Source organism: Electrona antarctica (genome assembly GCF_951216825.1).
Source record: "Electrona antarctica genome assembly, chromosome: 11".
Classification (NCBI taxonomy): domain Eukaryota; kingdom Metazoa; phylum Chordata; class Actinopteri; order Myctophiformes; family Myctophidae; genus Electrona; species Electrona antarctica.
The window spans coordinates 13,297,260-13,325,154 of NC_136792.1; the positions used below are offsets into that span (position 1 = coordinate 13,297,260).

The 27,895-nt window shown below is 43.9% G+C and overlaps 1 protein-coding gene across 1 annotated transcript; it reads left to right on the forward strand.

Annotated features, from left to right (window-relative positions):
* Positions 1 to 7,442: 7,442 nt before the first annotated feature.
* Positions 7,443 to 22,464, forward strand: hepacama (hepatic and glial cell adhesion molecule a; the record flags this gene model as incomplete). Its single annotated transcript, XM_079513697.1, has 7 exons — positions 7,443 to 7,548; positions 15,124 to 15,471; positions 16,128 to 16,409; positions 20,277 to 20,367; positions 21,082 to 21,152; positions 21,690 to 21,760; positions 22,057 to 22,464. 7 exons carry the CDS (start codon positions 7,443 to 7,445, stop codon positions 22,462 to 22,464), a joined length of 1,377 nt encoding a protein of 458 aa, XP_079369823.1.
* Positions 22,465 to 27,895: the final 5,431 nt, after the last annotated feature.

A 27,895-nucleotide genomic window follows, 5' to 3' on the forward strand; every position in this document is an offset into this window, starting at 1 on the left:
TGTCAGAACAGGTCAACTCCATATATGGAGATCTAAGGGTGGCAGTGGGGGCAGTGTCTTGAGTGTACAGGGTTTGATGAGGGCATATACGGAGATCAGGATCTCCAAATATGGGCTTAATATTTATGACATCACGTGATGTCACGAGGCATGCTGCATGACCATATATGGGGGAGTGACCAACCAAACAAACAACTGACGGGAAATGCACGACTCCATAGTAAATGCGACCTGTGGTCGCAATTACAGACTAGTACATATACAAATCTATGGAAAAATGAGTAACGGGTCTAGCAGTGCTGTGAGTGATTTTGCATATACATAATCGCTCAGCAGGAGTCCATAACTAATGACAACCCTACTACAGACTCTGTGATTATATTTCCATGCTGCTCCATAGATCACCAAGCCAGCCAACCTAGCATGCATCAGATTGATATAGTATTTGCAGTAACTTATTTATGTAATCGATCAATAAAATTTGCCTTTTGCAAAGTGAACGAATGTACTCGCAAACTGTACTGTATTGTGGTTCTCAAGGGGGTCCGGGAGAGAGGGTTCCAGGGGCTCCCCAACAACGTTAATAGATATAGCATCAAAGTCAGTTCAACCACTTAATATATAGGTTCAACCCAGTAATATAGGGCTGTGGCTAGATCTGCAATACAAAATTAAAATAAGTTTAAAAAAAAATGAGAACACAAATCTTGTATGGGCGGTCCCTGGCACAACATATTTCATATGTGTGAAATGTGTGTTGGAGAAGCACTGCTCTACTAGGATAGGCTACTGTATGTGCCTTGTGTGGTTTGACAGGGTGTGTTCTAATTGTGGCGTGACAGATTTATGGCCGTATGGCAGCACAGACATCCATTCCTCTCTCTCTCTCCATCGTCACACGCAGCAGTAAGCACGCTCTCTAATTAGAGACAGAGAGCTTGTGTTACCAACGTTGCTGCTTCGTCTCCCATGTGGCCGGACGACAACAAAAAAGGGGAGCCGATAAATAACTCATACACGCTCATAACTCACAGCCGTTGTACATTTTTAATGTTTAAAACCCACTTAGGCCCTGGTTTATACATTGTTGTGCAACGGCACATGCAATTATCTTCTTTCTCTGTGTGTGCATGACTAGGCCTATACATGGAAGTCTTTGTTGTTGTTTCGTCGGGTGGAAACCTCATATGTCCAAAACTTTTCAGGATTCAAATTCAAAAATATCAAACTTAGCAGATCTACAAGCTCAAAGCGTGTGGCTTCGCGCTACCTTTGATGCTTTTGTGTGACGATGTATGTAGTATAAGTAGGGTAAGAATTTATGAAAAAAACGCAAAAGGTTAAAATATGGAGATAAGAGGTTTCTGAGCGACAGCAACGATATGATTTCCCAAAACAGGGGGCTTTGTTTTCTGATTTCCCAAGCTATGAACAGGTCTATTACAGAATAAGTGATTAGAAAGAACAAGATGGGTGATGCTGCTCGGAGCGGTGTATACATGGTTTCCGTGAGATTCAGGCTTCTTGCTTTTCTTCTCTCCCCTAGCATCCATCCATCCATCCTCCTCCCCACCACGCTATCCCGTGCACCCACACACATCTGAGCCCGTACACCAGCACACGACACACATATCCTCACCACACTCCTGCATTCACACAGCAAAAACACCCACCCACGCGGGCTCGCGCGCACACACACGCACGCACGCACGCATGCACGCACACACACACACACACACACGGCTCCCACGCACAGGAGTTACTCATTCCCACTACACGCATCACAATTTCGTGCACAGACAGACACACACGCATGCACACGGCCACACGCACACGCTCGTGCACATGCATGTATTGTGCACCGGTTCGCGGTTCTGTCACCAGCTGGGGGAAGATGGGACATTTAAAGTGTCAGGAGGCAGGCTCCCTGTGGCATTGCACAGCTTTAATGTAATACGCTGCTTCTTCAGCCTGACAGGCCAAGTCCACAATGGTCTCATCAATGTCCCAATCCCTTCTTATAGAGCCATTCTGCCTGCCCTCCTCCCACCAGCTCTCTCTCTCTCTCTCTCTCTCTCTCTCTCTCTCTCTCTCTCTCTCTTCCCCTCCCTCCATCTTGCTCTACTTTCTTCATCTGGGCCCCTATAGGTGCTATGTTCCCCCGTCTCGTTAATGTGAGATCAGATCAAATGTATTCCACGTGCACACACCTCCCAACATAGTACAACACCCGTGTGGAGGCTGTGAATTGATGTGTGCCTGATGTGAAGAAGAGCCTTCGTTTATATTATTAAATCTGAATCTGCATTGGCTAACTATAGATCTGTGCGAAGGTTTTTATGTATCTGTCACAGTTCAGGTCAGGCTATAGGACCCAAATGCAGTTTGAGGCAGAGCAGGTCGGTACAAAGTGTTTTAGAACAAAACAAAACAACTAATAACAAAGCCACATGCAAGCTGGTGGGTGTGGCCACATAAAAAAATAATTTTAACACTTTCTGTATACACTTACAAAAAACTATAATCACCAGTAAGACACCCTGAGGGCGAGAAGCGGGGGTCAGATCAACATATGGAATGAATTCTGTACTGGCCATATATGGAGCGTGTCTTGAGTGTACAGGTTTGATGAGGTCAGATCAACATATGGAATGTCAGAACAGGTCGGCTCCATATGGAGATCTAATGGTTTTATCAAGATAATCAAGTTTTGTCACTCATGTTCTAGACCTCTTTTTTTATATATATTGTTTGATATACTCAGGTTGAGGCCTCGCATAAGGGCTTCTTTGGGCTTCTTGCCTCCTCCTTACAATTTCTTTTTTGAGTGGTGCAGCCACTCCAAGGAACAGCAATGTCCCTATGGCCATCTATATGTTTAGGGTACCTGTAGAGGCAAAAGTGGCGCTGTTATGCTAGAAACAGAGAGAGAGATATATGTTGCACTGTTGCCTGCTAATTACAATGTGGAGCGTGCATGACATAGACAGAGAGAGAGAGAGAGAGAGAGAGAGAGAGAGAGAGAGAGAGAGAGAGTGTGTGTTGTCTGCTAATTCCCCCACACAGTAACTTTTTTGTATTCTATGTATGTCCTTTTTGTATTGTTTTATAATGTGCTTAATAAATCAAATCAAATCAAATGGGTGGCAGCAGGGGCAGTGTCTTGAGTGTACAGGGTTTCATGAGGGCCCAGGTAGGGCCGGGCCTTAAGTTTCGGGCCTGTTGAGAACTGCACTAATAACTTTGGGGCGGGCCCGTCTAGAGTTTGAATGGACAGGTATCATCAGTCAAAAGGGAGACATCGAAGAGAAAGGACGGGTGGGGAAGTATCAACATACTATATGGAATGTCAGAACAGGTCAGCTCCATATATGGAGATGGAGGCGTGATGTCACGAGGCGTGACCATATATGGAGGCGTGATGTCACGAGGCGTCATGTTTTAGGGGGCGGGGGGGGGGGTGGGGGGGTCACGGCACTCCATCTTTAATTGAAAAAGATAATCGATAGAACAACCACTAAGGAAATAAGGGATAGTTGCAGCCCTAATCCAGAGCACAGTTAGTTAGTAGGCCTCTGGTTGTGTCGTTGTACAAGGCGTCACATCATAGATGGACTATTTTGGGATGTGGTGTTGGTCTGCACGGCTGGCTTCTCTGCTTGCCTCAGACAGCCTGTCAGTGGGATGAGATCCTGGTGCTCTCCTGGGGTGGTAATTAGACAGGGATATGAGCCAGCACAAACAGTAGGGGGCGCACACATCTGCTCTTCAGTGGTTTAAATTATTATGACTGTTGGCCTACTTATCTCATGCTTTACCATTAGATGTCATGCCAACACGGTAGCGGCGTCCTTCAGATGTCGGTCAGTATGGTAATTTGTCAACCATCTATAAACATTAACACACTTTCACTGACACACGGTGTGGAGCAGGGCAGCTAGGGGCAGGGTTTCTATCGTTGCTGTTGGGCAGAAACCTTGGATCTCCATATTTTACATTTATATGGGTTGTCGGGGGTAAATGAATGCCCTATTTTGTCATACTACAGACAGTGTCACCAAGAAGTATAAAAAATATAAGCAATGCTATGCTATTTTAGATTTTTTTGGGAAAGTGAAGGTGACCTTAAGTGTGTCTGTGGGTTTTATAAATAGGTTAAAGTAACAGTTTTGGACATAAATGATTTCTGCCCGTTATATACCGGTAGCCTATACTATGTGCAGCTTCTCTGCTTCTGTGACACGCATGCACACAGGCCTGCACTCTCTCTCTCTCTCTCTCTCTCTCTCTCTCTCACGCACGCACGCACGCACGCACGCACGCACGCACGCACGCACGCACGCACGCACGCACGCACGCACGCACACACACAAACTACAGTCACTCACTCCACTCACTCACTCACTCACTCACTCACTCACTCACAGATGCAGGCACAGAGAAGCACATTCTCTCGCCCTCTCTGCCACCCTGCTCAGTGGAAAATGTCCCTCTTGATTTAGGGTTGTATACCGCTACAAGATGAGAGGGGATGAGAGAGGCGATGCTTTAACCCCAGGCAGACAGAGGGGGCATAGAGGGGTGATGGTTCCCACTTTGATGGCCCACAATACTGAGAGAGTATTGCAGGGCAGAATACTGCCCTGGGAATATACATGTATATGACGTGGTGGACACTAAAACAAAGTACTAAGTAGCCAGTGCCGGATTTAGGAGTTGAGGGATAGAGTAATTTTTCTGGTCCCCGGGCTCTAAAAATACCACATTTTTTGAGGGGCGCCAGCCCCCCCTATTCCCAGCTTTGTGTGATTGTGTGTACTACATAGTGATGATTTGATTGGCTGAGCACGGAATGTGTACCACACTATCTGTGATGATGTATGATGATAGGAGCGCCCCTCACTTCACACAAGTGTGATTATTTCTACACAGTCTGTGTCTCATAGGAGGGCTGTGGGCAGTTCAGAAATCCGTCCACCAGTGACATCATCGTTTGGCAGACTTTTTTAAAACAAGATTTGTGCTTTGTGTTTGTGTTTTTGTGTTTGTGAATGTGCTCAGGTGACCGTGTAACCCCTCTATTTTGGCTGAGCACGGAATATTATGTATAATGATGTATGATAATGATATGAGCGGCCCTCACTTCACATGAGTGAAGTGAGAACGATGGCTTGATTGGATTCCATTATCGCCTTGCAATTTAGGAATAGAAAGCCTGCCGTTTCTATTAGCTTGGATTCCCCATCGATGATGTCACTGGTGGACGGGTTTCTGAACTGCCCACATCCCTCGACACAGACTGAGTAGAAAAAACATTGTGGCATTTTATCATGAACATTAGTGAGGACCAATTATATGAAGACAGGTTGAAAAGTGGTGAATTGTTCCTTAAACTCTGTATTTGAAATGGCAGATAAGAGTTATAAGCTCAGAACACAAAGTGCAGACTGTATAATTTCACTTGCAGTTGAATAGGCCTAACATTTGACCAGGAGTATCTATCTTCTATCTATAGTTTAGTACCGAGGTTGACTACTTATTTTTTCTCTCACCACTGGGAATACGAGGCGCATGGCAGCGAGGCGGGTGCAAGACGACAGCAGCTGTTCCCACACGTCTGTTAGTTTCCTAATCAAACCCCTCATGCTTGTGTTGACGACACCTCCCTACGAGTTCACACCCAGTACACTATTGCTGTCGGGGCAGAAACCTCTTATCTCCATATTTTAAACTTTTTGTGTTTTTTCGTAAATTAGCGCCCTGCTTGATGACACTGCAGTGTCGCACAAAAGCATCAAACGTAGCTCACGTTTTAACCTTTCGATCTGCTGCTTTTGATGCTTTTGAATTCGAATCCTGGAAAGTAACAGTTTTGGACAGATCCACCCGACAGAGACGATTAATTTGTGTAGTATGGACAGTCGGTCACATAACATGTCATTAGTTCTCAGAGGAGGTTTCAAGGACCCACTAATTGAATATGTATTTCCTGACAACATATATTATGTGCAAGAGCCAATCTCCTGTTTCTTTAGTGTATGAAAGGCCCCTTTTCCACCAGGACTGCATTTGTATTATTATTTATAGTAGCCTACAATCTTTCGGCTTGTAGCGCCCCCACATTGTTTCTTCAGGAACAATATTTTCTAGTTGGTATATGCAAATGATGTCTGCCAATCAAATTGATTCCTGTATTGATTGTGGTTCCCATGCATCATGCTGACATTGCTGATGTAAAAAAATAGGCAGGCACAGCCTTTTTCTCCAAGCTGGTTTGATGCATCTTTTACGCCACCAAGAGGGCAGACTGAGAATGACAAGGATGTTCCTTCTCAGTAGGCCTATTCATCTGGCAGCCCTGCTCAGTAGTAGTAATAAAACCTGTTCCAGACGTGCGTGCGTGTGCATGTGTGAGTGTATGCGCCATGCGTGTGTGTGTCCTCCACTTTGTGCAATTGTCTCAGCATGTACTGTACATTGGTTACATTTGTGTAAAATGTGCGATACATTAACACTGAGGATTGGTACTGTGTGTAGAGTCACCAGCAGGACTGCTAGCCAAGTGAAAAATGGTCTGTTTTATTGTGAGGCTCCCAGTGGGGATTTGCACAGGAGGGGAGGAGGAGAACATATGAGCGAATGGAAGAGGGAGTGAGGGAGGGAGAGTTGTTGTTTTTTTCAAGTTCTGACATCTTAAGTTCTTCAAGTGCATGGGTCCTTTCAAAACCACTGTTCTGATGAGTTGTTCTTTTCAGCCAGAATTCCAGCCAATCAACTCGTAAAAAAAGAAAAAGAAAAAAAGGAATGAGTTCCTTTCTTTAACATTTTGTTGGAGGGGTGGGGAGGAAAGTGCATTCGAAAGTAATTTGTACACATTGACTTATTTATTTGTCTCAAAGGTCAAATCTCAAATGACTTTGGGGGGATTTAACCTCATGAACAAATATTACAATATAATATATAGTGCAGTATCACTTAAGAAACATAAGAAACATAGTTGAATCGCACTGTTCGAACAAAGAAGGCTTTTTTATGATTCTTATCATTCTCGTTATTGCATTTGGCTTTGTAGGGCACCACTGTATACCATTCCAATAAAACAAACTATTATCTCTCATCTTTTGTGTGTTTTTTTTCCTTCTTTCTATTTTTTTTTCTTTTTTGGAAGGGGCAAAGTTGTAGAGAAAGAGGTCTGCTGTCTCAGATGAACACACACACACACGCACACGCACACACACACATGCACGCACACACGCACACGCGCACACACAGTTGGCTGTTGTTGACTGTGAGTGACTAGGGTGCAATGAGGAGAGAGAGCGGGGCTCAGTGGGGCCGGGGGAAGGCCAGTGAGAGTGTAAAGCGCTCAGACACAGAGCTGTGTGGTGCGGTGGGAGGCTGGCTGGATGAACCATGTTCGCTGGGTGGAAGAGACACTCAACATGAAGGCAGAGAGGACCTCCTCTTCCTCCACGGTCACTCTGACACGCATTCATACGCCGCCCAAGATCTCTGGCCTCGTCCTGACCCTCCTCGTCTTCATCACAGGTGAGCGCAAAACTGTGAAATGAATGGATTCAACAAAAGGTCAAAGTCTGCATTTTGTTCATATAAGGCAAGAAGAACAGGAGGCGGGGAACAAAATAATGTTCTAAAATCTACTTATTGAAAGGTTTATGAATATCTAGTTATTGTTATTATCTATTATTATTAATATTGTGTTGGTAAAATATCAAGGAAGTTTACAGTTTCAGAATAAAATCAACTATGGATCTTACCGTGGACATATACAGATCAGTGTGTTTGAGAAAGTAAAAGTGTGTGGTTGTTGTTTGTCCTTACATTATTGTGTTTATTATTTATTATTTATGTATTTAATCACTAGGGACATGTCACAATGCACACCAATCACCATTGTAAATGTAAATTGAGGTGATAATTACCCATGATTTCTGTTTTGCTTTAAGCCACCTGTAGGTCGTGTTGGCCACAGGGTTGTTCTTTTGGCCTGTATTATGCTGTATTGTATTAGTCCAGGGGGCGTCATTGGGGTCCCAGGGGATGCCACCACCCCATAGCGTTCATATTTAACCACTTAAACCCTATATGGTTGAGTGGAGTCTCTCAGGGCAATATGCTAGTGTCTTTTCAGTTTTCTGCTATTGTTTGGAGCTTTTGCTGAAAATAGCCAACACGACGTATTGTTGTTAGCTTGTCGATCTGCAACGTTGATTTGACTTTAGTGCATCACAATCCACAATCACAATCCTTTCAAACAATTCCTTTCAAGCTCACAATGCGTCACAGCAAGCTTGTGGAACCATAATTTCTACTACATTTCAAACTAAATAAAGTGCCCCTCGGGGGCCCATCAGGTCAGGTTGTGGCCTCCTTTTGGCACTATAATAGGCCAATGTGAAAAGGGTGCCATTTCTTCTTACGCCTTGGATGGCAATTGGATGATTTGAGGCATTTTGTTCAAAAAAATGTGTTTTGCAAAGATCCACCTGTTGGTGGCGCTATAAGAGGCCAATGTGAAAAGGGTGGGATATATTCCTCAGCCTAGTAGGAAAGTCTGTGAAAGATTTCACGTAAATTGCACGCTGCGTTCATGATTTGAGGCTTTTTGTTCAAAACGGGCCAATCCTGCAAACTTTGAAAGCCAATGTTAGTCAAATACGATGGAATATGAAATATTGGACAGATCCGTATTGAACACATGACTATAGAGATACTGTGTAACGATTTGCGGGATTTTTGGACAGAATCTGGAGGATTAATATAAAAAGAAATGTTTTTCAAAAGTCGGCCTCCTGGTGGCACTATAACAGGCCGTTCTGGAAGATTTGGGGCAGAGGTTCATCATTGGCATCCAGGGAGTGTATGTGCAAAATTTGGCATCGACCGGGTTAATGGTGCCGGAGATTAGCTGGTAACAGACAGATGGACGGACACACGGACACACGGACATACAGTACTCACACACTCACACACACACGGACGGAGTGCAAAACATCCTCTCCCCATGCCTTCGGCCTGGTGGAGACAATACGTTTTAAGTGGTTACTTTTTTTGTCACCCCCTATGCTGTAACGTAGGATTATTTCTGTCCTTGTTTTTATTCTATACTGTACATTAACATTGTATTAGTCATAGGGTTGTTTTTGTCCTTACATAGGCTGTGTGGATTGTGTTTGTCCTTACTCTACCCTGGGCAGTAGCATGGTCTAGTCTTGTTCACAGTAGCTGCTCTATTCACATTCCAGCTTGCAGCTTCCTGAGCTCAAAGGAGCCTGGACCGGCCTCCGCTATTGTGGACATGTACTGTACTGGAAGAGCTTTATTACTGTACTATAAAGGGGAGCATGAGTAGTGTTGTAGTACTCAAGTCCTTGACTCGCCTCAAGTCCGGCCTCGAGTCTTGTCTTGTCTCGGTCTCGCCCTTAATTTGACTCGGTCTTGTCTCGGTCTCGCCCTTAATTTGACTTGGTTTTGACTCGGTCTTGAACCAAGTTACTCAGGACACTTCCCCCATGCACCGAATCCACTCAAGTCACGAGTCACTACAATTCAATGAAATGTTTTTAAAAAGGTGTGATTTTTTATACCCATATTATGATGAGTCCATTCACATTAACATTACCAGTAAGACACCCTGAGGGCGAGGTCGCGTGCACGCATCCGCCTGGGTGACAGCAGACTGCTGGGCGAGCGCTGGCGCTTTGGCATGGGGGTCAGATCAACATATGGACTGAATTCTGTACTGGCCATATACTGTATGGAGCGTGTCTTGAGTGTACAGGGTTTGATGAGGACAGATCAACATATGGAATGTTAGAATAGGTCAGCTCCATTACTCCATATATGGAGATCTAGAGGGTGGCAGTGGGGGCAGTATCTTGAGTGTAGAGGGTTTGATGAGGTCTGACCATATATGGAGCATGTCTTGAGTCTCTGTAGGGTGGAAACCTCATAGAGCACCTAAGTCCTGACGTCACTGTCAGTAGATGGCGCCAGTCCACAGGCTTGTGTACTTTTTATTTGCATTGAAATCCCCATAGGGGGATTTTAGATCTCTTCATATAAGAACTGTGTTTGAAAAATAAACCGATCATCCCGACCTTTTCACTCATATGGATATGAAGCATCGACTGAAGGTGGAAATGTACAAATATACCCAAAGAGTAACAAAATAAGCGTTAGAAACGAGTCAAACAACCCAGAGACTACATTTCCGGGTAGTCTCTGGCTGCAGGTGCCCGTCGCACAACAGAAACTGACATGTTAATTAAGTTTTATTTTTATTTTATTGATATTTAATGTTTCGTGGTTACTACGAGTCGAGTCAGCTGAGCTTACGTCAACGAGGAATCTCAGGAACGCAATGTGTTGACAGCTGGGCGTGACGTATATTAGCAGCGACATTGCTTTCATTGTAGTTTCAAGGGTTTTGCGGCCACATAATTAAATTTTCTCCAGAAACTGGCTGTATCAAATATTAATGGACATCATTAACGACACACAGCCACTCCCCTGACAGAAAGGTGATGATCGGTTTATTTTTCAAACACAGTTCTTATATGAAGCGACCTAAAATCGCCCTATGGGGATTTCAATGCAAATAAAAAAATCCATGAACCTGTGGACTGGCGCCCTCTACTGAAAATGACGTCAGACTTCGGTGCTCTATACTTAACTGTATGTCCAAAATTGGTACTTCAGGTTTCAAATTCAAAAGCAGCAAAAGTACAAGCTCAAAACTCGTCGCTTCACACCGCGTTTCACGCTTGTAGATTTCTACTAGTATAGTATAGTATAGTATAGTATAGTATAGTATAGTATAGTATAGTATAGTATAGTATAGTATATAGCCTACTTTTGATACTATTGTGTTACGCTGTAGTATGATCAAGTAGGGCATTAATTTACACAAAATTAATTATACAGCAACAATATCTATATCCACATATACATGTACATACACAATACACAAACACTCTCTAACACACACACACACACACACACACACACACACACACACACACACACACACACACACACGCACACGCACACGCACACGCACACACACACACACACCATGTAATTAACGTAGAACTCTCTTTTAGTTGATGTGAAGGCATGTTTTCTGCAGAGTGTGTGTTATTGGTGCTGATATAAGTAAGGGTCAGTGTAATATCCCATAATGATCCGTACCAACCGTCCAGTTTACTCTGCTGCTCCCACCATGTCACAATCACTGCAGCCTGTGTGACACTGCTGCTCTGCCAATGACAAAGAGTCTCTCTCTCTCTCCCCCCCTCTCTCTCTCCCACCCTCGCTCCCTCCCGTATGTGTGCTCTCTCTCTCTCTCTCTCTTTCTCTCCCCCTTTCTCCTTTCATGGGAGGAAACTTAGTTCCAAAACAATCCCGCTCTTTGTCTTATCGTCCTGGCAACCCCTGTCAGGCGGACCAAATGGTTACTACGGCAATGAGGCGATGCCATGCCTGCTACTGCCACAATTTAGAGAACAGTGGATAGTGCTGAATCAATCTCTCTCTCTCTCTCTCTCTCTCTCTCTCTCTCTCTCTCTCTCTCTCTCTCTCTCTCTCTGTCTTCTCATTAGCTCTTTGTGGTGTGTTCGGCAGAAACCTATAATAATACTTGAGTCAGGAACACTCACGTCACGTCATAAGTAGATGTAACCATTTACTGCAACAGATGGAAATGGAATACAGTTCAATGTGGCATGAAGGGCTCTGCTCTGCTTTAGCTCGTAAGATGTTCCCTAAATTGCACTAAGCAGGGGACGCTTTGCATTCTCTATTTCATTGAGATCACACATTTTGACCTTCTTCATCCAACCCAACATAACGACCTGTTCATTCAGTATAAACTGGCATATAATCTGAGCACAGACTAGTGATTAGGTTAAATAAAACAGTTTCCTATACTATACTATACTATACTATACTATACTATACTATACTATACTATACTATACTATAGGCTACTATACTATACTATACTATACTATACTATACTATACTATACTATACTATACTATACTATACTATACCAGTAAGACGCCTGAGAGCGAGATGAAGGCGAGGTCGTGTGCACGCATCCGCCTCGTTGACGGCAGACTGCTGGGTGAGCGCTGGCGCTTTGGCATGGGGAGGTCAGATCAACATGGAATGAATTCTGTATTCTGGCCATATAAGGAGCATGTCTTGAATATACAGGGCTTGATGAGGCCAGATGAACATATGGAATGTCAGAACAGGTCAGCTCCATGCAGTATAGACTGGGGACGCGTTGGTTCACTACTATAGAGCCACTGTGGAGAGTGTCCTCGTCTTCTCAGTCACAGTGTGGTATGGAAATACAACCATTAGAAAGGAAACAGCTGGAAAGGGTGGTACTGTACGCACAGCATCAAAAATCATTGGCCTCGACCTCCCATCTGTCTCCTCTATCTACTCCACTCGCACCAAGCGTAGGATGCAGAAGGTGATTGCCGACCCCTCCCACCCTGCCAGCTCTCTCTTTGCACCCCTGCCCTCAGGTAAAAGACTTCGGTCTCTAAAGTGCAATACCTCCCGCTTTAAGAACAGCACTCTTATCCCAAGGCTGTTCGCCTCCTGAATGCTGACCCTCTTTTCACTCGCACTTTACAGCGTGTAGCTGCTTTGTAATAACGATGAACTGCGAGGAATTGCTATTTATTTACCATGAACTGTAACATTGCATTCTTCTTATTTATTGGTCTCTCTCATGAATTGTAACGTTTGCATTCTTCTTATTTATTGGTCTCTCTCATATGATGTTTGTACTTTTGTATCTTTTTCTACTGTCTGAATATGTGATGTGAATATGTATGCGTCTATATGTCTGTTTTTAGTGCACTGAACAAATTCCAATCAACTCTGTTGACATGGCAATAAAGTATTGAATCTTGAATCTGTAAATGCCTGGAGATCTAAGGGTGGTATAGCGGGGACATTCTCTTGAGTGTACACTGTACAGGGTTTGATGAGGGCCCAGGTAGGGCTGGGCCTTAATTTTCGGGTATATTGAGAACTCTAGTTTTCACCAGCTGCCGGGTGAGGCTGCACTAATAACTTTGGGGCAGGCCCGGCTAGAGTTTGAATGGACAGGTATAAGTCAAAATGCAGACATCGAAGAGGAAGGATGGATGGGGAAGGAATAAGGATCAACATATGGAATGTCAGAACAGGTTCTGACATATATCTATATGGAGATCTGAGGTCAGACGTAGAGTACCTGGCCAATATTGATGGCATCAGGGATCTCCATATATGGGCTTAACTGCGACAGCAGGTCGCATACTGTCACGTGATGTCACGATGACCTGGGCGGCCGGGCACCATATATGGGGTCTGATGTCATGTGATGTCACGATGACCTGAGCACCATATATGGTGGCCTGCATGGGGGCTTGCCTGGTGTGACACACTGACGGGAAATGCAAGATTCAATAGTAATTGGGTTTAAGTGGCCATGCAGTGTCACTGAAAATAGCCAATGTATACACTCCCAAAGCCTCGTGCTGTGATGTGTTGTAACTTGTGAGCTTGTAGATCTGCACTTGTGAGACACGACAACAAAAAATAAAACTAGAAAAAGTGCCCTTCCGGGCACAGGTCTCCACCAGGAGGATAGGAGTGTGTGTGATGTTTGGCAAAATGTTTAGGAGTAATGTTTAGGAGCCTTTGATGGCAATTGGATGATTTGAGGCATTTTGTTCCAAAAATGTGTTTTGCAAAAATCAACCTGTTGGTGGCGCTATAACAGGCCAATGTGAAAAGGGTGGGATATATTCCTCAGCCTAGTAAGAAAATGTGTGAAAGATTTCACGTAAATTGTATGCTGCGTTCATGATTTGAGGCTTTTGTTCAAAACGGGGCAGTCTTGCAAACTGTGAAAGCCAATTATAGCCAATTAGGATGGAATATGAAATATCGGACAGATCCGACTTGAGCACATGACCATAGAGATACTGTGTAACGATTTGTGAGATTTGTGGACAGAATCTGGAGGAGTAATATCAAAAAAGGTGTTTTACAAAAGTCAGCCTCCTGGTGGCGCTATAAAAGGCAGATGCGGAAATTGCAGGTGAAAGGTTTGTCCTTGGCCACTAGGGAGTGTGCATGCAACGTTTCACGCAGATCGGTGCAGTTTTAGGTAAAAATGTGAAAAGCTGCCTCATGGTGGCGCTATAACAGGCCGTTCTGGAAAATGCGGGGCAGAGGTTCATCGTTGCCATCCAGGGAGTGTGTGTGCAAAGTTTGGCATCGACCGGGTTAATGGTGCCGGAGATTAGCTGTACACAGACGGACGGAAGGAAGGACGGACACACGGACGGACGGACACACACACGGACGGAGTGCAAAACATACTCTCTCCCCATGCCTTCGGCCTGGTGGAGACAAAAATCAGGCTTTACATGGACCTACCGACCGTATGTTGTGAAGGGAACAGATTTATTGCATGTGGTTGTCAAGGCAGAGCTGAAGTATAGAATGCGGGCACAATGGTTCCCCCATAAATCTGTAGGAGCTGTGATTAGACAAACATAAATCACTACCAGCATCTAACCTTTACAGTAAAGAGCAAAATGGCTGCCATACCCAGAGGGTATATCATCACAGTAAATTAAGTAATTTTCATTACTTTTATAAATATTGTACTTTTACTCCACTACAATTATTTGAAAACTTTAGTTACTTTGCAATCTGGGAACCCATCGGCAAAAAAGGAAAAATAAAACTGTGCTCAGAGATTAGTTAATTCGTAGAATTAACACATTAACCACTTCAGCCCTATATACATTTCCGCCATTTGAAAATAGCCGATCTACAAGCTCACAGTGAGCTTGTAGATCTTCTATTTTTATACATTTGAAAACTATAAATTCTGCACAATGAGACTGAGTACTTTTACTTTTGGCACTTTAAGTACATTTCAATGCCAATACTGCCAATTTGTACTTTTACTCAAGTACATTTTGAATTCCGGACTTTCAGTATTTCTGTATTGATACTTTTTACTTTAATAAGTAAAACATGTGGGTACTTTTTCCCACCACTGCTCCACAACAGGCACCGTGTCGGGGGTGAACGTGACGAGCCCGACCCAGGCGGTGAGGGGCACGGTGGGCAGGGAGGCCCTCCTGTCCGTCACCTACTCCAGCCGCAGCGCCGACCAGCCCGTCATCAAGTGGCAGCTGAAGAGGGAGCGGGAGAAGCCCGTCACCGTGGTCCAGTCCATCGGCACCAGCGTCATCGGCAACCTGAGGCCTGAGTACCGCAACCGCGTCCTGGTGTTCGAGAATGGCTCCCTGCTGCTCCACCACCTGCAGCTGTCTGACGAGGGCTCGTACGAGGTGGAGATCTCCATCACCGACGACTCCTTCACTGGGGAGCACTCCGTTGAACTCTCCGTCGACGGTATATGGCGACTGTTGGCAGTGTCCAGGGTTCCTAAACGAAAGCAAGGGCTCGCAGAGTCACAACTCACTTTGTAATGCTCCAGGTAACTTTTATTCACGAACAGCAGGCAGGAGGACATACAACGTTTTGACCCGTATCGGTCTTTCTCAAGTATATCATATAATACAGTATATACTGTACTTGAGAAAGACCGATACGGGTCGAAACATTGTATGTCCTGCCTGCTGTGTTCGTGAATAACCTGGAACATTACAAAACGAGTTGCGAGCCCTTGCTTTCATTTATGTTATTGTCTCCCCCAGGCCGAAAGCATGGGGAGAGAGTATGTTTTGCACTCCGTCCGTGTGTGTGTGAGTCCGTGTGTCCGGGTGTCTGTCCGTCCGTCCGTCCATCTGTGAACAGCTAATCTCTGGCACCGTTAACCCGGTCGATGCCAAATTTTGCACACACACTCCCTGGACCCTGGTCCCTGGACACACTGAACCTCTGCCCCAAAAATGGCCTGTTATAGCACCACCAGGAGGCCAACTTTTGAAAATTAGTTTTTGATATTAGTCCTCCAGATTCTGTCCAAACATCCCGCAAATCGTTACACAGTTGTATGTTTTATAATATACTTTTTGCACTGCTCATTGGCCTTCTGTCGTCCACAGTTCCAGTGTCCAAGCCGAACGTGCAGATGATGGCGTTCTCCGTCCTGGAGTACAGCGAGTACTTCTACATACACTGTTTCCACAGCAACGGCACCAAGCCTGTCTACGCCTGGCTGAAGGGGGGCAAGGTGCTGGCCAATGACACACGCCTGCTGCTGTCACATGACCAGAAGGTCCTGACCATCACGCGCGTCCTCATGTCGGACGATGACGTGTACGCGTGCACCGTGGACAACCCCATCAGCAGCACGAAGAGCGCGCCCGTCCATCTCACCGTCTACAGTTAGGTGGCGCTGTGATGCTACTGCCACAGTATGACAGTGGTTGTCAAAGTGAGGGGAGGTTACACAGGTGGCCCCCAGCAAGATTGGTTAATATAGCTTGAAAATCAGTTTAAACATTTGGAGCCTTTTTCACCCCATGAGGTTTTTGAGAATAGCCAATCTACAAGCTGCAGTTTGCCTATTTCTGAGGGGGGCCCCTCCTATGTCCAGCTTTTAGTGTGTGTGTGTGTGTGTGTGCGTGCGTGTGTGCGTGCGTGCGTGCGTGTGTGCGTGCGTGCGTGCGTGCGTGCGTGCGTGCGTGCGTGCGTGCGTGCGTGCGTGCGTACGTGAGCACACAATGAGATGATGTATGATGATGTCCGATGATTTTCTATTAAAATAAATAAAAACTCACTACACGGGTATAGATTGTATAGATCTGAGAGAGAGAGAGAGAGAGAGAGAGAGAGAGAGAGAGAGAGTGAGAGAGACACACACTGAAGTTTGCCTGCTTCTCCAACAATGCTGTTTACAAATTCTTCAGTTGGAACCTCCAGGGCCAGATATCCTAGAGGGGTTTCCAAGTCGTCTAAATTATTAAGTTTAATCGGGCTACAAGTTTTCTTTTCACTGTCAACAGCAGTGTTGTCTCCCTGCCTACAAGGAGAATTCTTATTTCATACACACAGTATCATTTTGGGAGTCCTTGGTCTAAACATGTTTGAGAATGGCTTTGTTTACAACAAATGAAAATCCAAAATAACCCAGAGCGTCAAAGTATCTGCCCACCACCGTGGAGACTGGTGTAGGATCCCTCCATGGCCGGGCGCTCTACCAAGCACATGTGTCTGTGTGGGTGGCAAGCCAGCAGGGGAGCACGGTCTCTGTCTCCAACTCCTGCAGGTTGGGTTAGTTCAGGTGAGGTGACTGTTCAGTAGAGTGGAACTGGGAATAGTGTGTGGATGAGATACACTACTCCTTACTGTCAGCTGAAAACAAGCTGCTGGTGACTCCATGTGTACCATATGGGACATGTGGTTGTCTAGTCTACACCCTCCAAAACACAACAAGAAGGGGTTGGCAGTGACAAGGATCGTATACTTTGGGAGAATAAAGTGTAGGGTAAAGAAAGCCATGTTACATGTAGGCCTATGACGTAAAAGCAATGTTTTGCACAATCTCAAGGTGTTACTAATTGAGCTCCTGCCCTTCTGGACTTCCAGTCCTAGCTCTGGTCCATAGCCATACTGCTGGAGTAAGGCTCTGCTACTTTTGCTGTTAAATCTCACATGGAACTCAGACCAGCCTCTCCTCTTTAGTGGAAATCTCAAGAACGTTTGACCTACTCACCAATACAAAGACGGGTTGTGTCATTAGAAAGCCTACTTTCCTTAGTGGACGCACTCTGAGCCCCCCACCACACGTATAAACGGTACTTTTTGGCACCGGAGGAAAGATATTCTCTATGAGGCAATTATCTGGGCAATATCAGTAGAGGGCGCATTGGAGTAACTAAAAGTAGGCTATTTTTTTCCGGTGGAAACAAAATCCCTTTTTGGCCAAAAGGTACCGTTTATACGTGTGGTGGGGGGCTCAGAGTGCTCCCACTAAGGAAAGTAGGCTTTCTAATGACACAACCCACCTTTGTTTTGGTGAGTAGCAAAAACGTTATTTTTATTTACGCTAAAGAGGAGAGGCTGGTCTGAGTTCCATGTGAGATTTAAAAGCGAAAGTAGCATAGCCTTGCTGCAGGGCAGAATCATAGAAGCAGTAAGGCTATATGGACCAGAGCTATTCCAGTCCCTAAATTAACTCAATATCTTTGCTGGACAGTTGGTATTAAACACTATGTCCACCTGAGAAAAGGTGTCATACCGCAGGCAATAAAAGCAGGTATAGACCTTGGTTTTATTTTAGGCCACTTCACCAATTAAAATGTATTTTTTTATTGAAATGGATGAGGAAGGTGAGAGGTTGTGCTGGTTGCCAAAGTCTTTTTGGCATGAGCATGAACTTGGCTACTTGACTAAGAAATGTGTGGGGCGTCTTTTTTAAATTCTTGGGGGTTTGTTTGTGCAGACATAGAAACGGTATACTTGTGAGGACCTTTTTGTATAGGCTCATAAACTGTTCCAGTTGTTTTGATTAGTTTTTCTTGACCACAAATGTCAATATGCTATTTATATAGCATGTTTTTGAGACAGATGCTAGACCCTGATGTGATGTTTACCAGGTATCCTAGTTTATTTGCACACTACGTAGCTATTTATCGTGTTGTTAGTTGATGAGGGTTCATGCTTCGACCTTTATAGGTAAACTGTACCTCTTTGATAAGAGCGGAAAGCATCGCAAGGTTTCACTATCTTAAGACAGAGTTCTTCATGCAGCACAGAGCAGAAGTAAGACATGTGACTGCACTCTGCATGGGTCTGTTGTTCACAGAGTGTTGGCAGCAGTGGTGGAAAGTATCAAAGTGCATTTACACAAGTACTGTGTACTTTTAAGTGTAATTTTGAGGTATTTATTTTTACTGTACTTCCACTTAGGCCTCACTCAGACCTTTGCAGCATTTCTGCATGCTTGTTGTATGAATGCTGTGAGTGTCATGGCCGCCCCAATGCATTTCCAATGGAAGTCACATGGTTTGAGGACTACATTTTGGACTACAAGCTGTTGTATGGCTTTCGGCTGTGTTTCGACTGCGCCCCTCGCCCTCATACAACACAAGTGTTGTGTCAGACCATGTGACTCCCATTGGAAATGCATTGGGGCAAGCTGTGTCACACCCTTTGTATACAACAAGCATACAGCAATCTGTTGTAAAGGTCTGAGTGAGGCCTTAGAGTACTTCCAATTTTCAATACATTTACTTCTACTCCACCACATCTCATATTGTACTTTTACGCCACTATAATTATTTGAAAACTTGAGTTATAGTTACTTTGTAGATTTTGATTATTATTACAAAACCTCTTCAGACCGAGCCCTACAGTATATGCTTTGACAATTTGAAAACAGTTGATCTACAAGCTCTGCGGCGTGTTGTGAGCTTGTACTGTACACAATGAGTACTTTTACTTTTGTTACTTTAAGTACATTTGGATACCAACACTTTTCTAAGTAAATTTTGATACATGAAAATACGCACGCACACAATTTACAATTTACAATTTAGGCATTTAGCAGACGCTCTTAATCCAGAGCGACTTACATTAAGCAATAACAAAAGCATGGCATACATCACATATATAAAACGTAGTTATCATGAATCATGCGTAGACTAAGAACGTAACAGTGGAGTATCTATGTAAACTATACATACTATACTATACTATATAATATATTATACATATGTACTATAAAGTGCTATGACTACATGAAGTGCAATTCTAGAGCTGTCTACGTAACAAGCTATAAGTCTGTTTAAAATACTATCTAAGTCTACATAATGTGCTATCTAAGGGGCTAGGCTAGGGCAAGTGCTACGGGCCATGGTGGAGTCTGAAGAGGTGGGTTTTCAGACTACGGCGGAAGATTGGGAGTGAGGCTGCAGTTCTGACTGCAGCCTCACTCCCAATTTGAAAACAGTTGATCTACAAGCTCTGCGGCGTGTTGTGAGCTTGTACTGTACACAATGAGTACTTTTACTTTTGTTACTTTAAGTACATTTGGATACCAACACTTTTCTAAGTAAATTTTGATACATGAAAATACGCACGCACACACACACACACACACACACACACACTCACGCACACACACACACACACACACACACACACACACACACACACACACACACACACACACACACACACACACACACACACACACACACACACACACACACACACTCACCCCTGACCCCTGTCTCTCTCTGGTTTAGGACGTAGCTCGCTGTACATTATCTTGTCCACCGGGGGCATATTCCTACTCATCACCTTAGTGACTGTGTGTGCCTGCTGGAAGCCATCCAAGTAAGTACTCTATAGCTAGCCTATATCCAATCTCTCTCTCTCTCTCTCTCTCTCTCTCTCTCTCTCTCTCTCTACTCCCTTTCTGTGGTTCAACTGTTGCTGGACTTCAGGACGTGATTAGAATCTTAATGAGTCCTGTCTCACTCTTTTCACACAGCTACAGATGCACATAATTAAGTTTGTGCACACACAATGACCAGTTTTCTCCCCCCATAGCTACAGAGTAAATTACATCACAAAGTATCAGCCTAAAGTTATCAGGCTACAGTATGTTGTCGTATGTATGTTTTTATGTATTATTATTATTATGGCCCTGAAGGTGCGAAGGCCGCTATTGTTTTTCTACAGTTTTTTCTTCCGCCACTTTTTGCAGGTCTGGCAGTTCTGTGCCGTCGCTTTCGACGAAATCTGGCAATATGGTAGATGGTCATGGGAACGGTCAAGAACTGAAGGACCTCTGACCTTTAGATCTCCCAATTATATGACTGCATGAATTATATGATCCACTCTATCCACTCCTGATGAATGACGTCGGAGATAAGAGATAACCACTCCCCTTGAAACCGCATTTCCATTAATTTGTAGTCTGGAGCCTGCTAATGCATGGTTGGCTGCGGGAGTACAGCGTTGACAGACAACCCCTTCAGACAATCAGCGTAACAAAAAAAGTGACGTCATCTCCAGTTTTTCAAGAATGTTTATATTTTTTGGCAGAAAGAAGAACCAGCCTGTTCCCCCTCCTAGAGCCCCCGTCTACGTGGAACAGAGTGACAGTGGCCACGATGGTGAGCTACATTTATACCCAGGGGTCTTCGAGGTATTTCAGGTCAAGGACCCCTTAGCTGAGAAAGTGATGAAGCAGGGACCCCCAATACATAATGTATAAAATTGTGTTGTAGATTCAACTTTTTCATAGATTGAATCTGCGGCTGGTTTTTTCTATTGCCACGGAAAAAATGAAAAAACAATTGTTTGATGACGTTGAGTGGTCCTAATGGGCAAAAGATCTGGCTGAAATGTGCCTGAATAATGCGTTTTATATTAACTGTACAATATATGAAGACATTGAGGGCGATAATAAGCCTAGAAGACCCAAGGCACTTATGAATAGTCTGGGGTTGGTTGGGAGGCAAGTGGAGTGCTGGTAAGCTTGATCCTAGCAACCAGACACCACGTCGACAACACTATACTGATTCTGGTATAGTGGGACAGATTCATGTTAATGTGTATTTTCAGACATTTAACCACTGTGGCCACCATGTGGCCCTGTACTCTGCATATAGCCAATACAAATACTAAACCAAATCTATTCATGTTCACAGTCGATGTTGTTCCTAAACCAACAACTCTCGGCCGAAGGAGTCCCATGCCTCTATATGTTCTCAATGAAGATGTAAGTGACATTTTCTATAGGCCTACTGCCACTCTCTTTCACACACATGCATGCAGGCTTTATCTTCGTCAGGTATACTCCAGTGAGGCCGAAACGTTGTATTTTTTTGTCCACTCTGTTGTCAATAAATTATTTTGGGAGCTTTTAAAACGGTGTGCGGATCTCCTCTCTCCTTTCTCAATTATTTTTTGGATCCTGCACCCGTTGCAGTTTGTAGATGTGCGTGCACCTTTTGACCATTGTGGACGGTGTACATTTCCACCATGTTAATCAATCTCCTCATTCTCCTGTTGCAGGAAACTCTAGAGAGGTTTGAAGAGCGGCCCGGCAGTCCAGTGAGCCTGCAGTCAGAAATGAGCAGACCCTACATCGTCTCCCATCCCCGCTCCTCCTCCTCCTGCTCGGGTGGCACGCTGGAAAGGCCGGTGTGGACCACCCCGCGCCGCTACAACCGCAGCCCCGTGCCCTCTCCCCTGGCACATCCCCTCCCACTGCGGCCCCCGGCTCCTCCCCTGCGCCCAGTCCGCTCCCCGGTCCAGTTGCCTCCTGGGGAGTTGTCGCCGCCATCCCAACATGGCTTCACCCCCATAAGGAAGTACAGGCCTCCCGTAGGTATCCCCACCAGCCACCACCACCTGCCTGTGGAGGAGGCGGAAGGCCTGGAACTGTCTGACCACCAGCGCCATTCACCCGTTCCACAGTGATCAGACCTCATGTTTCTCCTCATCATCCTCCATCCATCCATCTTCAACCGCTTTTCCGTAGTCGGGTCGCGGGGGCAACAGCTCCACCAGAGTACTCCAGACTTCCCTCTCCAGAGCAACATTAGTGACTTCCTCCTGGGGGATTCCGAGACGTTCCAAGGCCAGTGAGTCGATGTATTTCCTCCAACTGCGCCTTGGCCTGCCCCCCAGTGGGACGTGCGTCGAGGACCTCCCTAGGGAGGCGCCCGAGAGGCATCCTAACCAGATGCCCGAACCACCTCAGCTGACTCCTTTCCAGGCAAAGGAGCAGCGGTTCTACTCCGAGTCTCTCTCGTGTGACTGAACTTCTAGTAACCAGTATAGAGTGCACGGTTCCCAAATGGGGTGCCGAGGCACATTGGTGTCCAGAATGATGTGCCTTAAAATATTGTGACAAAAACACATTATTGTTGCAATACGTATTGTACAATGAATATATTTGTTTCTTTGATTTACTATAGCCTATCAGTATTATGCGCACTTGTTTCCCAATATAGATGCAAATTACATACCCTAACTATATATATATGTATACTTTCAATCTGGCATCCTTATTTTGGGCATGTCATTATGGGCAAAAACAAAAGTAGGCCTATTGTTTTGTTTTTCTCACACATTTTCAAAAATGGAGAAAATTGCCGATCTACAAGCTCACAACGTGTCATGATGAACTTGTGTTGTGAGCTTGCAGATCAGATATTTTTGCTTTGAACAAAGTCATGCCTTAATTGTGAATTTTGACTTGTATGTGCCTTGCCAACAGAAAGTTTGTAAACCACTGTTTTTTTTAAGGTGTTACTTTGTTACATTTTGGCATTAAGATGATGGACATGATCCACAAGATGCTATAGATGTTTCACCTGGATATCCGGGAGATGTTAAAAAGATAGATATACAGTCATTGTTCATTCAATTCAATACACTGTCATATATCAGAATATAATATTTCTAAAGATACCATGTGTAAAATATTTTTGCTGTCTTTTGGTGTACATTTATTTATATTATATCTTTGCACCAACATTTATGTCAGTCATTGAGACAGGTAAATAATGCCTAGGCCTGGGTTACACAAACACACGCGCACGCACGCACACACACACACACACACACACACACACACACACACACACACACACACACACACACACACACACACACACACATTGTTTGACTGCTATAGATATACAGTGTATGCTTGTAAATTATGTAAATAATTCAAGAGAGATTCCAGATTCAAAATGTTCAATGTGTCTGTTACTTTTGTGTGTTAACTATTCAATATAAATGGCATTGGATAACCTAAAAATAGTCATTAAAAATAAAAAAGTAAAAAGCATAATGTTTTGTTATTCAGCCGCCATCTGCCTTGACACGTACCAACAGAAACCTGCTCTTGGTTTTTTTAATGACTTTGAGGGTTGTTCCTAGTTTGTCCATTAGGTGTCACCAACACATTTCTTTAAATGTTTCAATAGACAGTGTGGCCAAGAAAGGTTTTACCTCCACTCCACAGAAATAGAAATTGGCAGACTAGGCCTATTATTATGTTTGTGACATTGTTCATGTGACACTTGTTCAATTAGCCCAGGAGGACACATCACTCAAATATAATTCCACACACAATGATGTGTGTGTTTTGTAATACAAATCCAAGTCTACAAATAACTAAATAAACATTTAGAACATAGGCCTAGGCCTATACTGGAAAAAGGCATATCAATAAGAACCAGTGAAGTGTAAAGCCAATGTGGATGACTCATGTGCAGTGCTCATAAGAGGAGAGTGACACACTGTATATATAGTCTATCAACACACACAATTACCCATTGCATGTAGATTAACCGCCTAAACCGTCACTGTATATGGTCTCTGTTAGGTGGAAACCTCATTTATGTCCAATATGACCATACCGCAATTAAGGGAAGAGAACACGTTCTCGACCTCTAGCTGCTCCGAGGAGCACTTTTTCTAGTTTTTGAATGGTTCTCAGCAGTGGCGTTTCTGGCTATACTGGCATCCTAGAGACCACTGTGGGTCTGGAGGGGGTTCCAGGGGGTCCCCGCAGCAAAATTGCTTAAAGATGGAGTGCCGTGATTTTTTTCCACCCTAAAACATGATCATCAGGTCTTATTGTTATATAAGGAGGTATATTTTTTTTCAAAAAAGTGTACAGTATTTGTTAAAATGTTGTTTTTATGTGGGCACCCCCACCAGTTCATTAAGTATGCCTGGTTTGCCTGGTGGTGATGGGTGGTGAACCACCTGAACTGAAGCCGCACCCACAGCTGTAGTTGTATGATAAAGGGGGAGGGTTTAGGGGAGGGGCTGATAGTGTGATGTCACTATATTACTGTTTATTTCATTGGCCCGTTTGACTGTCAAGGGTTCAGCCTCCAGGAAGAAACCCTAAATACAAAGTTAATACACCATTGCACATAAAAACGACTCCAGGGTGTCTAATGAAGTACTGTCACCCCATAGACACATGCAAAACTGGAAAAATACAAAAATTGTGGCACTCCATCTTTAATAGCGTCAACATTAACCACTTTAAACATTTTACACATCAGCATAATAACAATGGGCAGCAGGCATTATTGTCTTGATGAGAGGGCCTGTTGTGAATATGAACAGTGTGGGTAATCCAATATCATGTTGCAACAGATGATCAGTGACTTGCAATTATATTCTGATTTGATTTCAGTAACGAGGTGTCCAATTATAATGTAGTAGAGTAAAATCATAATGTTCTTATAGCTGGGAGGGAATTTGTGAAAATTGTGCAACGTGGTGACAAGTTTTTGATTTTTGGCATGGTGTTTGTATGGGTAGCCTATAGCCTACTTAAAAAGGCAAACAGACCCCTAGTGGTCTGTTTGCAATGAATCCTAGCTAAATCAGTATATGGTTGAAACCCCCCAAAATGGATAGGATAGATTTCAATGGATTCTGTTACTATTGGGTATGCTAAATAACATATACTAAAAATGTAGGAAAATCTAAGTTCTGGAAAGGCATTTTAAAGATAGCGACCGCAGTGCCCTAAAATGCCTATAAACTGGGAGCCATCTTGAAAATTTCCAGAAGTTAGATTTCCGTTATTGTCTTGTATGTTGTATTGTTGTATTTAGCATACTCAACAGTAATATACTGACCTATTATTGGGGGCGAGCCCAACTCGTTTCACCTTAGCACAACCCACCTGATCCAGACCCACCTGTCCTAGTTTATTGGCTTGAGTTAAATAGTAGGCCTAGGCTATGTATTAAGGGTTTGGTTCAATCATTTTGCCCTGCGTTGCACAAACTTATGCATTCATTCATTAATTTGTTTATTGAGAATGGAATGGATTTCATTTTTTTCTTTGCCAACTGCAGAGTGAAAGAAAGGACCTTGACAGTATGAACTTCAAAATAAAACATAGGCTATATAGGTGTATTGAGTAGTACACTACTGTCTCTTCTGTTATTATTCAGTGAGTCTTTTTTTAAACCTTGGGGTGCGGATTGCTTACTAGGGGAAATCAAAGCTGTGCTAAATGAATGGATTGCTTTTTAGGATCGCTCCTTTTTCCAACGTTAGTGTACCATGCAATATGGATGGAGACTAGGCTACTGCTCTTTCAATCATGGTTGCAGTAGTGGTGAGTGTTTTGCTGCTCTCTCTCTCTCTCTCTCTCTCTCTCTCTCTCTCTCTTTCTCTCTCTGTCTCTCTCTCTCCCTCTCTCTCTATCTCTCTCTCTATACTTTGCCCCACGCCCCCCCTCTCCCCTCTCCTCTCCCACTTTGCTACACATGCATTTGTGTTAGCCAAGCGCGCACCTGTTGTGGTTCACAAAATTGTTAATTTAGGAAGATAGTCAATTCCAATTGGAGCCACCAGGCGAAATATGGTAGGCCACACAAATCCTACGAATGGTCTAATAAGTGGGAGTGGTTTGCTTCTGACAGATGTTTTATTATTAGCTGCACAACGTTTTGGCATTGTTACAGCTGGTTGTCAATCAAACTTGTCTTTATATAAGAAAAGCATGGTGTCAATTGTGAATGACCTGACTGTGAAATAGGCTAGATGGCAAAATTTGTGCAAGCTCTCTTGAAGTACGCACTAGCCCTTTCCACACCTAAGCGCAAAACGGTCGACAGCCACGCACTTCTTAAGCTCTGCGCAGCTTAAATTCCGAGTTTTTAGACAGCTGGTGGATGGAAAAGAAGCTCCACCTCCGCGGACTTTTTGCGCGGAGGAGAGCGTTTCCGGGAATCTGGCCGTCGCGCAAAAAGTCCGCGGAGGTGGAGCTTCTTTTCCATCCACCAGCTGTCTAAAAACTCAGAATTTAAGCTGCGCGCAGCCGAGAACGTGCGCGGCTCTTTCGATAGTGTGGCAGCACCTACAGTTCTCAAATGGCACTCAGCTTGAGAAAGTTGACTCATTTAAATACCTTGGAGTATGGATCGACCCAGAGCTTACCTTTAAACCACACGCACACGCACACTCAAACCACACATAGACTACATTGTTAAAAAAAAACATATGGTTGCCTGAGCTCACTCTACCGTTCAATTAACTGCTTCTCATTTGATGTTAGGAAAATAATAATCTCTCAAGTGCTACTTCCTATTATAGATTACGACGATGTTGTGTACCAGATCACCACAAGCCCCTTAATGTCTTATATAACTCCCTGTGCAGGTTTGTATTGAGATGTTCATATGATACTCATCAGTCATCACTGCTTCATGTTCAATTGGCTGCAGTGTCCTCCCTGCCTGAAGCAGTACTTGGCCCAGTCTACTTCATCATATCCACTTAGACATCTACAATACCCTTACTTTAAAATACCAAAACTCTTCAACAAGGTTATAGGTCTTTCTGTTATAAGCCCCATTTCATTGGAATAATCTTCCTCTATCTCTTAGATCGATTTCATCCTTCAGTTGCTTTAGCTAGGACTTCCCTTCATTTACATCTTGGCTCACCTAAGTTTATGCTTTAGTTATAGCACATCCACGAATGTATTTGCACTTTCATTCCTCTGTTGCTTAACAGCTGATGATGTGGTGGTTGGTGGGGTCACTGGGGTGGGTGGGAGAGGCTGAGCAAGCTGTCTGTATTTATGTATGTACAGTATGTATTTGTATATTGTCTGTATCTGTGTACTGTACGTCTTATGTATCTTGTTTGTATGTTACGAACTTACGGGTCCCCATCTAAAATGAGATGCTGCATCTCAAGGGGCTATCCCTTCAATAAATCTGAAATCTGAAAATGTCATGATTCCCAAATCAGCCCCCATCAAACAAGACAGTTATGGAAAATGATATTGAGCATTGGAACACACATTTTATTTCATTTTTAATATATATTTAATATATGTAAAATGATTTCGCGT